The sequence below is a fragment of the Schistocerca serialis genome, chromosome 7, assembly GCF_023864345.2.
Source record: "Schistocerca serialis cubense isolate TAMUIC-IGC-003099 chromosome 7, iqSchSeri2.2, whole genome shotgun sequence".
In the NCBI taxonomy this organism is placed as follows: Eukaryota; Metazoa; Arthropoda; class Insecta; order Orthoptera; family Acrididae; genus Schistocerca; species Schistocerca serialis.
The window spans coordinates 599,330,530-599,343,581 of NC_064644.1; the positions used below are offsets into that span (position 1 = coordinate 599,330,530).

The window sequence follows — 13,052 nt, forward strand, 5'->3', positions numbered from 1 at the left end:
CCTTTCTGTGCTGGTACTACGAACGACTGAAAGCAAGGGGAAACTACAGCCGTAATTTTTTCCAAGGACATGCAGCTTTACTGTATGGTTAAATGATGATGGCGTCCACTTGGGTAAAATATTCCGGAGGTAAAATAGTCCCCGATTCGGATCTCCGGACAGGCACTACTCAGGAGGACATTGTTATCACGAGAAAGAAAACTGGCGTTCTACGCATCGGAGCACGGAATGTCAGACTCCTTAATCGGGCAGGTAGGTTAGAAAATTTAAAAAGGGGTGAATACAGGTATATAAATACAAAATCAAATATGGGTAATGCAGGAGCAGGTTTAATAACGAATTTTAAAAAAATGGGAATGCGGGTAAGCTACTACAAACAGCATAGTGAACACATTATTGTGACCAAGATAGACACGAATCCCACGCCCACCACAGTAGTACAAGTTTATATGCCAACTAGCTCTGCAGATGAAGAGATTGATGAAATGTATGAAGAGATGAAAGAAATTATTCAGATAGTGAAGGAAGACTAAAATTAATAGTCATGGGTGACTAGAATTCGAAAGTAGGAAAAGGAAGAGAAGAAAAAGTAGTAGGCTAGGTGAATATGGAATGGGGGTAAGGAATGAAAGAGGAAGCTGCCTGGTAGAATTTTGCACAGAGTATAACTTAATCATAGTTAACACTTCCTTCAAGAAACATGAAAAACGAGTGTATACATGGTAGAGGACTGAAGACACCGGAAGGTTTCAGATAGATTATATAATGGTAAGACAGAAATTTAGGAGCCAGGTTTTAAATTATAAGACATTTCCAGGGGCAGATGTGGACTCTGACCACAATCTATTGGTTATGAACTGTAGGTTAAAACTGAAGAAACTGCAAGAAGGTGGGAATTTAAGAAGATAGGAGCTGGATAAACTGAAAGAACCAGACGTTGTAGACTGTTTCAAGGAGAGCATTGGGGAACGATTGACAAGAACAGGGAAAAGAAATACAGTAGAAAAAGAATGGATAGCTTTGAGAGATTAAATAGTGAAGGCAGCAGAGGATCAAGTAGGTATAAAGACAAGGGCTAGCAGAAATACTTGGGTAACAGAAGAAGTATTGCATTCGACTGATGAAAGGAGAAAATATAAAAATGCAGTAAATGAAGCAGGCAAAAAGGAATACAAACGTGTCAAAAATGAGATCAACAGGAAGTGCAAAATGGCTCAGCAGGGATGGCTAGAGGACAAATGAAAGGATGTAGAGGCATATATCACTAGGTGTAAGATAGATACTGCCTACAGGAAAATTAAAGAGACCTTTGGAGAAAAGAGAACCACTTGCATGAATATCAAGAGCTCAGATGGAAACCCAGTTCTAAGCAAAGAAGGGAAAGCAGAAAGGTGGAAAGAGTATATAGAGGGTCTGCACAAGGGTGATGTACTTGAAGACAATATTATGGAAATGAAAGAGGATGTAGATGAAGAAAATGGGAGATATGATACTGCGTGAAGAGTTTCACAGAGCACTGAAAGACCGAAGACGAAACAAGGCCCCGGGAGTAGACAACATTCCATTAGAACTACTGATAGCCTTGGGAGAGCCAGTCCTGACAAAGCTCTACCATCTGGTGAGCAAGATGTATGATACAGGCGAAATACCCTCAGACTTCAAGAAGAATATAATAATTCCAATCTCAAAGAAATCAGATGTTGACAGATGTGAAAATTACCGAACTATCAGTTCAATAAGCCACGGCTGCAAAATACTAACACGAATGCTTTACAGACAAATGGCAAAATTGGTAGAAGCAGACCTCGGGGAAGATCAGTTTGGATTGCATAGAAATGTTGCAACACGTGAGGCAATACTGACCATATGATTTATCTTAGATAATAGATTAAGGAAAGGCAAACCTAAGTTTCTAGCATTTGTAGACATAGAGAAAGTTTTTGACAATGTTGACTGGAATACTCTCTTTCAAATTCTGAAGGTGACGGGTAAAATACAGGGAGCGAAAGGCTATTTACAACATGTACAGAAACCAGATGGCAGTTATAAGAGTCGAGGGGCATGTCAGGGCAGCAGTGGTTGGGAAGGGAGTGAGACAGGGTTGTAGCCCCTCCCCAATGTTATTCAATCTGTATATTGAGCAAGCAGTAAAGGAAACAAAAGAAAAATTTTAGAGAAGGAATTTAAATCCATGGAGAAGAAATAAAAACTTTGAGGTTCGCCGATGATATTATAATTCTGTCAGAAACAGCAAAGGACCTGAAAGAGCAGCTGTACGGAGAGGACAGTGTCTTGAAAAGAGGGTATAAGATGAACATCAACAAAAGCAAAACGAGGATAATGGAATGTGGTCGAATTCAATCGGGTGATTCTGAGGGAATCAGATTAGGAAATGAGACACTTAAAGTAATAAATGAGTTTTCCTATTTGGGGAGCAAAATAACTGATAATGGTCGAAGTAGAGAGGATATAAAATGTAGACTGGCAATGGCAAGGAAAGCATTTCTGAAGAAGAGAAATTTGTTAACATCGAGTATAGATTTAAGTGTCATGAAGTCGTTTCTGGAAGTATTTGTATGGAGTGTGACCATGTATGGAAGTGAAACATGGACGATAAACAGTTTCGACAAGAGAATAGAAGCTTACGAAATGTGGTGCTACAGAAGAATGCTGAAGATTAGATGGGTAGATCACATAACTACTGAGGAGGTACTGAATAGAATTAGGGAGAAGAGAAATTTGTGGCACACCTTGACTAGCAGAAGGGATCGGTTGATAGGACATGTTCTGAGGCATCAAGGGATCACCAATTTAGTATTGGCGGGCAGCGTGGAGGGTAAATATCGTAAAGGGAGACCAAGAATGAATACACTAAGCAGATTAAGAAGGATGTAGGTTGCAGTAGGTATTGGGAGATGATGAAGCTCGCACAGTATAGGGTAGCATGGAAAGCTGCATCAAAACAGTCTCTAAACTGAAGACCACAACAACAACAACAACAACAACAACAACAACAACTGACTACAACGAAATAGCAATTTCTTCTGAAATCAAATAACATTTAATCTTATTAGGCTTTTTACTCTTTAACCATTACAATAACAATAACAAACAGCAAACTGAAAGACAATGTAAGCTTTCACCAGATTCATTCATGTAAAAAGCTGAAATTGCTTCACTGTTTGATCGTAAAAGTAATGTCGTACATGACTAAAGGCATGTGGCCAGCTATGTCTTACCTTTGTAACATATCCAAACACATTGGAATAGAATGCAAAATAGTTCTTGGTAATATACAGATGACCCTGAAGAAGTATATCACCGACCAGAGCACAGGAATAATCTGAAACAAAAAGGTAACAATCGCTTACATTATCCTGGCAAGCTCAACAGTTATTTTCATATAAACACAAAACTGCACCTTCCCAGTGGATTAAAAACTTTGTTCTCCTACTTTGTACCTGAATCTCATATCTTAAACTCTTAGTATTTTACAAACTGAGCTATCAAGGCACACCTGGATGACTAGTTCATAGCTTCAGGCTGCCATAACATTTCTGGTATGCATATGGCTCTTGCTAAATGTTTTTACTTCATCCTGTAGTCTTTGACAGATGGAAAATCACAGGAAAGGGTTGTTATAGACAATGTGACTAAGAGTTCATCATAAATAAGGAAAATAATTTTTTGATGTTACAAAATAGAAGCATTCAGTTAAAAAGTAGTAAGGACTTAATGATTCCAGTTCAACCAGGTAAAGGCTATGTCAAATCTGACACACATATACACACACACACACACACACACACACACACACAGAGAGAGAGAGAGAGAGAGAGAGAGAGAGAGAGAGAGAACAGCAAAGTTCCATCAGAAATAAGAAAGCTTATATTTAAATATATCTTTATTTAGTTGCATGTAGAACAAGATACCATAGCTTACACAGTGTGGGATCCAAGTGACTTAAGATATTAACTCATGTTTGTGAAGTGTGTCATTAGCTTTTTCAAGGTTTCCTCGAAAGTCTCTCATGCAAGAAAGGAAATTATCGCATGCTGAACAGGTAGTGGAAGATACACATTTCAATATTTAAACTCTTTAATGCTCTATTATGGATCCGATAAGTTGTCATGGTAAAAATTACTGTTCTTAAGTCTGTATGTAAATCAACATGAGTTTCTACGAACATTTTTCCTAGCGTGTAGCCTATACCCGCATGTCAGACTCTCTTTACGTTTGGAGCACACCAAAGTATGTTTCAACCTTTAGAGACAACTCTAAATGTGATTCTTTTCCTAGATGCAGAAAAGCAAACACATAAGGTACATACAATACATGTTTTAATTATGGAACGACTATAAGATACGGTACAAATTTATTACTCCAAGTAATGATTTGGCACTACCGTCAATTTTTTTATATACTATATATTTTATCTGTGGAAGATTAGAAGGCATTAAAAATCTAACTCACCTGATATGTATTCGTAACACAGAAATGTGTCGCTATAGTGCTATACACACGGCAGTTCAGAGATGCTGACCTATGGATGTACTACAGGAACAAGAAGTTGTTTTCGTTTCAAGCACTGGTAAGTCTCTAACTTAACTGTTCAAAATCAGACAGTTCTGAAAACTCAGTACCTCGGTTTCATTTTACACGTAATCTGCCATAGCCGTCCGCAAATCAGTTTGAGTACGATGTGGATACTACCGTTAATAACCGGTGAAAGGTTTCGTTTTGTTCCCATGTTTTATTATATGTGACTTACAACTCTCAATTCTTCTGGCAATTTATGAAGTGAACAGGCCCCCATTAAGCTGTACTTTAACAACATACTAGACCAGGTAATTAAGCCAACTGTCTCCATGACAAGTCGTGAATACGCATCTCCATAGGGAATCACGAAAGAACCGAATTACCAGCCCGTTTAGATCCAATGTATGCAAAAGCTATTAACTAAATATTGCGATACTATAATTTCTGTGAAAGAATGCATAAAACTAATGTAAGATGTACGGTTTCGATTATATTTGACCTTTTAGTTGGCTCTGTAGGCTACATGAACTAGTAATACAGAACAAGTCAAAGAAAATGATATTAGACGACCAATTTTTCCACGATAATATTAGATATCATGCGTGTACTATGTTTTATATTTTCCATGGAGAATTGGTTGCATATAATATTTCAGCCTTCACTTTACTGGCAAATGATGAGTTCATTTGAATGCTTAAAAATGGCGAATAAATAAAAGTGCAAATTTTTATCTTATGACAGAAATCAAAATAACACTTATCGATACCCGTACGCCAGACTTAAAAGTTAAGAACCATACTTCTTTTCCAAGAGAGTATTTTCTACCTAAGTGTCTTCCTCTGTTCTTACACTAATTAATAACAATACAGGTAATGGAAACTTCTAGGTGGGACAATACGCAAAATAAAGGAAATGCGGCAACCACTCGGGTATAGTGGACTAATGTTTGATACAGGTAGCAGAAAAAAGTATTCACACTCTTTTTTTCTAGTAGAGGTATACACATTCTCGCACCTGTCCAGACAGACACCCACTCCCGCAATCGAGAGAGAGAGAGAGAGAGAGAGAGAGAATACCTTTTAGTAATATTAAAAGAGCACGAGCCCAAGTTAGTGTGAATGTTTTCTGTTACACACGTTTCTATGCTCCACACGCCAGTTCGCTTACACTATTTTTAACTTGGTCAAGTGCCTTTGCTTATCAATAGAAAAGCCAAGATTGGTGAGAAAGTGTGCTTTTTTATTCCACAAGAACAGAAAATGTCCTAATTGATGAGCCACACCTGGCCTAAGAGACATCTATTTCGAAGATTAGCTTGTTTAACATGAGATGTTGGTATTAGTTGAAATTTGGCACAATTGTCCTATAGCAGGTCGTGGATACGAAAGCTGTTCCGCAGTAGCTTTCGTGTATTTGCGAGCGCCCCCACCTGTTGTTGCTAGTCCACTCGGACTGACGTTTCTACTAACAAGGGAACCTCCCCATCGCACGCCCCCTCAGATTTAGTTATAAGTTGGCACAGTGGATAGGCCTTGAAAAACTGAACACAGAACAATCGAGAAAACAGGAAGAAGTTGTGTGGAACTATGAAAAAAATAAGCGAAATATACAAACTGAGTAGTCCATGCGAAAGATAGGCAACATCATGGATAGTGTGAGCTCAGGAGCGCCGTGGTTCCATGGTTAGCGTGAGCAGCTGCGGAACGCGAGGTCCTTCGTTCAAGTCTCCCCTCGAATGAAAAGTTTAATTTTTTATTTTCAGACAATAATTATCCGTCCGTCCGTCCGTCCGATGCGAGGTAACTGCGCCATTGTATGGGGACGCTACACCTAAACAAGCATCGAAACACAGGACGTCAGTCGACTACAGAGCACGGAAGAGAGAGTATTCCTGCTAACGAGGCTCCCTGGCTGGCAGTTGACTGTTCGCTGCTTTAGACGGGAGTGCATTAAATACGTAAGATGTACTCCGTGGGCAATATGAATCCAGCAAATATAGTGGACGGACGGGCGGACAGATAATAATTGTCTGAAAATAAAAAATTTAACTTTTCACTCGAGGAAAGACTTGAACCAAGGACCTCTCGTTCCGCAGCTGCTCACGCTAACCACGGGACCACGGCGCTCCTGCTCTCTCACTATCCATGATGTTGCTTATCTTTCGCATGGACTACTCAGTTTGTATATTTTGCTTATTTTTTTCATAGTTCCACACAACTTCTTCCTGTTTTCTCGATTGATCTGTGTTCAGTTTTTCAAGGCCTATCCACTGTGCCAACTTATAACTAAATCTGAGGGGGCGTGCGATGGAGAGGTTCCCTTGTAAGTTGTGTCAGCTGATCGCTTGGACCCGACCATACACGAGCACCTTATAGAAAGAAGTTGCGTTTCAGTCGCTGCTGAAGCCCAAAATCGGGTGGTACTACCGAAAGAAAAGCAGAAGAAAATTTCGCGGTGGATTAGGAATTGTGTTCTAGACAGGATATCAAGGCCACATAATTTGGTTGACGTGAAACTCAGTAAATGATACCCAGATAATTTGAAGAACATACTACAAATGTTTGGGATGAGTTTCATCACTGACTTGTAAATCAGATACCAATATGTGACAGCTACTAATTGCTGAAGAAAAAATTCAAGTGACTTTGCGCTATTCAGCCTCAGTAGACCTCTTCGAACAACCGAGAATTTTTATTACGTGACCGAAAAATACATACAACCCTTGTCCACCTGCGTACAAATACAGAAACCACAGTTTTTGCGAACGTAGCATAAGCTAAAGCGGTAATGTTATATAGGTAGCGAACACTTGTAAAATGCTGTAGTCATGATTGGGGAAGGTGGTCTTGAAGACAGTTATTATTCTATCATTCAACCCGTTATGACATGACTTAGGCTAACTAACGCCTGCAAGTTAAGCAGGTCTGCTACGACGTGCAGGAAAGTATTGAGCTGAATCTGTGTCATTACAAGAGACGTCAAAGCTGTACACCCCTTCGGTGAAACTACCTTGCTACTACTTTTGCTACATGAACTTGTCAAATTTTACGTCTTTCATAAAAATGAAGCAAATACTGTAAAATATTACTTAAATGAGCTACTAAAAATATCGCACACAACAAATTAAATGGATTTTTGTTTCAACTACGAATTGTATAAAATTTCTAAAGAAATCGAAAGCAAAAATCGATGTATTATTGTTTATGGCATCTACTGTGTACTGGTTTCAGTACCACGAGTTCTAACTAATTTTATTTGCTCTTCATTAATTGTTGATTAGAAACAATTCCTGGGAAAGGATACGTTCTTAACTCACAACTAAAACCCTTTGTTTTAATTGTGAGTTAAGAACATATCCTTTCCCAGGAATTGTTTTTTGTTATAATTTTACTTTACGTTACCTTGCGTTGAGAGAAGCAGACTAGCGTATTTGCTTCAGCACTCACTCGACAAACTCTGCAGTCTTACCGTGTAACGAAGCAGCAGCAAGAAAGAGCTCCACTGTTGCACACGAGCGAGGGGTGCAAGCAGCAGCTGTGTGAATCAAGCACACGCAAGACATGACAGCGATGGACGTCTGGTGGGTTGGTCGCTTCTTTGTGCTACTTGGAGATGACACTGTGGGCAACAGCGTGCAGGCCCAGGGAGCGGCTTCTTCTCGCAGATGGAACACAGAGCGAGAGCGGTATGAAAACTCCCACTCATCCTCTGAATCACGCAATGTGTGCGTTATGTCCTTTTTCTTTTCCTTTAGTCAGTCATTTCCTATGATCTCTCTACGACTGCGCTCTTGGTGGGGGAAGGGGCTTTATCACGCAAAGTCGCCAACCCCTTTGGTAAGCCCTGATGACGGGCTAGTCAAAATCTTCTACCGAGAAGGCATTTGGTGAGCCTTCACGCTCGCATCGGATGTCACAGGGTTTCCTGAGCACTGTGTATCCAGTTCTTTAGGATTTTCCACGACACCCCGTTCACGCGGGTAGCAAGTCCACGGATGCGTTTCTCACGCTAACGTGTGACGGCACCTGGGGAAGCACCCCTAAGGGTTGGTGCGGTTTTTCTAGTCAAGAACTGAAGGGATGGCGAAAATTTAGTCGAACGCCAGGAGAGAAAATAGGAAAAGTGGTTGTACGGCGTCAAGAGTACCAGAAAGGCCTTAGCAACAGGTACAGGCCGGCAAGTGCTGGGAGTGCCAAACGAGAGCTAACTGTCCGGCCGCAGTTCACCAGAGGCGTGACTTGGCACACGCCTCGCTCGCGTGAGGCGCCAGCCGTCTGCCGGCTTCCCTCAGTACGCGACAGTGGCCGTGCGATAGGAGACTCCGAGTGCGCCAGAGTTACTACTACTACTTTGTACTCCGTGAAACTTGGCGTGAGGTTCGCAAGAGCCCCTTGGGTTTGTGCACTTTTTAAGGGGCTCCTGCGCATGCGTAACTGGCGTCACGTAATATCCTTATGGACAAAATACAGACGGAATTGTACTGTTAACGGCGTGTACAGACAGCTATACTCCATCATAAGAACAAACCTCATGTAAACATTACACTACGTATTCTTCCGCGTTTGCGAGAACCTTATTGGATTTCGCTTCACATGGAGCGGAAGCCAAGCTGTCTCGAGTACAGTCAAGTACGATAACGAGGGTACGTTTAATATGCTGTGCTTTACACGTACATCGACTAGGCGAAAATACGGGGCAACAGCTTTACCGGCGCATTTAACTTTAACAGCACCGGCCAGGCAAGTGACTCAGCTAATCTGCAGTTATGTGAACAGTTGCAGTAAGCACGTAAAAAGGAACGAGCAGAGAACAATATAGCTTTGAATGTCATTTAATTTTGAAACAGAAGGAAATAATATATAGTAAAACTCTGGCGATACGCTTGTTAGGTGATCGGGCGGAAAACAACACGCTCTCGATCTTAGGTAATATAATATTGTAATTAAAAACAAGAGTGATAAGAATTCCTGACTTTAACAATGTTAATTTTTGTGCATGAGCTATGTGCGCCGGAAAAGCGCACTGATGGGATTTTACCACGTGGTTAAATATTGAAGCCAGTCGTCTGGTAACCTCAACTCCTTCCATATTGGAGTCCGAGCAATACATTCCAGTACTGCTATGTTGGTACCGAGGCGATCAGCAACAGAATCCCAAGCCACCAAAAAGTCCGCATGTCCTCCTCCTCTCTTATGACGGGTTGTAATGCATTTCGCCATCATTCGGGGCAGCGGCGTGTCACAGGGCTTGGTGCATTAGTTCCATTACGCTTGGCAACTTAAATGTCTCGTTATTTCTCGCGACAGATTTCTTAAGTTGGCTCCAGATCAATTCTGTTGGGTTAAGATTGTAGTGATAAGGTGGCAATAGTAAAATGCAGCATGTGTAGAGTGTGCTTGACGTCGTGAAAACCTGTTTTCTGTGTGTCTACGATACTTATCACTCTTCCTCGTGTGAGACCACATCTGTGCTATAAAGCAGTGGGCATATTCAAACAAAGAGTATTCGATTTTTGATTTTTCATTTTTCTCTAAATAGCTTAATTTTGTAATGATTTCTTAACTTCAACACTCTTTTATAGAAGATCGGTAATTAAGAATGCGTCAATCAAGGCTAGTGATGATGTAGGACTAAGGAGAAGTGAAGACAAAACTAAATACCTGGTTACTACTAAATACCTGGATACTACTAGAATGCCAACAGCAGTAGATCAGCAAATGTTAAGAGTTGGAGACATTGAGTTTGAAAAAATGAACACATTTAAGTATCTAGGCGTGGACATCACTTCGAGAAATTAGATTGAATCTGAACCGAAGAAGGGATTACGGACGGGAAATGCGTGCTACTTCTCACTGAATATATTACTTTGATCACGGATATTGTCTAGAAATTTAAAGATTAGAATATTCAAAACTATTATTCTACCAGTTATGCTGTATGAGTGTGAGACTTGATCTCTCACTGTGCAAAATGAAATGCCGTTTCGAGGATTTGAAAACAAAATTTTGAGGAAAATTTTCGGAGCAAGAAGGAATGACATCACGGAGAGTGGCGAAAACTGCATAACGAAGAGGTTCACGAACTCTATTCAAGCCCTGACATAATCAGTATTATTAAATCACGTAGGCTGCGATGGGCGGGTCACGTAGCTCGAATGGATGAGGGCAGGGCAGCGCGCAGAGTACTGGTGGGGCACCTAGAGGGGAAACGTCCTGTGGGGAGACCGAGGCGTGGATGGGAGGACAATGTGAAGGCTGATTTGAGGAGCCTAGGTATGGAAGGTGAATGGAAGGAAATAGCCCAAGACAGGGACAGATGGCGAAAATACGTTGCTGCGGTAATGGACTCTCGAGTCCGCTATGACCAGTGAGTGAGTGAGTGAATGAATGAATGAGAGTGAATTAAGAATGTGTATTTTCAATGAAAACCAGAGTTTTGCGTGCGATATGTTATTAGAAACTAGAAGACGTGCATTTTTCTTGATAACGATGGTTAAGTATAAGTTAATTACCATATATTTGATGAGTTTCATATTTAAATGATTTATGTATTCAAACCGAACAAAATGGGTTTCGAACCGTAGCCGTCAATCACACCCTTATGAAAGGCTTTCACGCTACCGCTTACGCTACACATTAAACCTGACTTCACCCCCATATCCAAAAAACGTCAAAGCTAGTTTTTCTCTGTAATATTGTGAAAACATTAAGAACAACTTGTTTCTAGCCGTTAATGGTGTTCCGCCCGCGCGTTTCATTACAAAGCAGGAAGCGGTGTCATCCATTTTCACCAAAGGTATGAACAGCGAGACAAATACAGGACAAGTGGTGTTTAAGCCCGTTACAGAGACTGTGACTGTACACGATTTTTTAAATGAAAATTGCGTAGCTAAAGCAGGACTACGAAAAACGTTGATGGCTGTTAATACATCAGAATATATTAAAGTTTCATACACAGTGACACAGTAATAAGATCTCTAATACATACATTAAGTTGCACCTACTTCCAAGAGCGCAACAACGCCAGTGTACGACCAATCATCGCGTTTGTGTTTGCTTACATCAGATTTATTCTTATGAAGAAGGCCTCACATGGACCCCCCTACAAGTTTACGTCAATGCCACTAGGTGGTAGCTCACTGCAGCAGACTTCAGTTCGCGTGGCATAAATCCCGCTACACGGTGGCGCACTCTTCAGGAGTGCCAATTCACTCACTAATAGTAAAATTAGTATATGTTGTCTTGACTACTGGAAGTTTTTCCCAACTGAAACACAGATCGCTACTTCTGAGTTCTCAATATGAGAAAATTCAGTCCATTTTTTTTTTCCGTCGCGAATAAGGAAAGAATTCACTACATCATAGCAACTTCTACTTTCGCTTCATATGACTTTATAGACGGTATGTGTTATAGTTATTCTGATAGAAAAACCTAGTTTGTGGCGACTGAGTGAGACGTAGTATATTAAGTTTTGGATTTTATAATCCATCTGAGGCGCTGAGAACCATAAACATCATCGTCGACTGTGATACTGTAGCATGTATTCATGCTTCTGACATCAGTTGACCTTATGTTGGGTCAGGTTTACCTGTGCTGCAGGCCAACATCGAAAAGCTGTTAAAATGGCTCTGAGCACTATGGGACTTAACTTCTGAAGTCATCAGTCCCCTAGAACCTAACTAACCTAAGGGCATCAGACACATCCGTGCCTGAGGCAGGATTCGAACTTGCGACCGTAGCGGTCGCACGGTTCCAGACTGTAGGGCCTAGAACCGCTCGGCGAAAAGCTGTCTCACGATTCACTTACATGTTGGGCTTACGGTTCTAGCGCCTCATTTGTATTCTGGTCAAGTGACCATGTTGGTAGATATTACTGCTCGAATTTAACCATTTCCACAAACGGCAGTTTGTCTTTGGAGATGGATGTTTACTGTGCAGGAATCGGCATTCTTGTGCAGTGTCAGCGTGAACTCTGTTGCATCTGTTTTAAGCGCTAACAGGAAAGAAAATTACCAGGAAAAGTTAGCTGCAAAGGAATTAGGGCCTCCCAGACCAGATCCGCTGACTGAGAAAGTGACGAAATCAAATAACCGTGGCTACAAGCGGGTATTGAGGACAAACGTGTACAATGAGCGTAAGTTGTTGCGTGGATACAACGCGATCTTCAGCCTCGAAGTTAATTCTTTACCTAATACATTTGTTAGGGAACTTTTACATTTGTCCGAAAAAGTAAAAAAGCACTAAGACTCCCACTTAGACACACATGCAAAACGGAGAGTAGAGAAGGCTCAAACATTATTTCGTTCTTTCCCTACACTGTACAAAACAGCTAAGTTCGACAGAAACAATTTTTCTTTTTTCAGACATGTTATGCATACTGTTATTATCGCTATTATTATTATTATTATTATTTATTATTGGCAGTGGCTGTGTAAATATGTTGATAAGTATGCAAATGCTACACACACTCATATTTATCTGAATCTGAAAATTTGTGAACATCCTGAATGTATA

At 40.7% G+C, this 13,052-nt stretch overlaps 1 protein-coding gene across 3 annotated transcripts in view; it reads right to left on the reverse strand.

Annotated features, from left to right (window-relative positions):
* The window catches only part of LOC126412343 (GRAM domain-containing protein 2A-like), a 669,092-nt gene that overhangs the window by 21,239 nt on the left and 634,801 nt on the right, over window positions 1-13,052 (reverse strand). For all 3 annotated transcript variants that reach the window (XM_050081893.1, XM_050081895.1, XM_050081894.1), the window contains one exon: window positions 3,240-3,343. In XM_050081893.1, coding sequence (XP_049937850.1) covers window positions 3,240-3,343 — 104 coding nt within the window. The remainder of the gene's footprint in view (window positions 1-3,239; window positions 3,344-13,052) is intronic.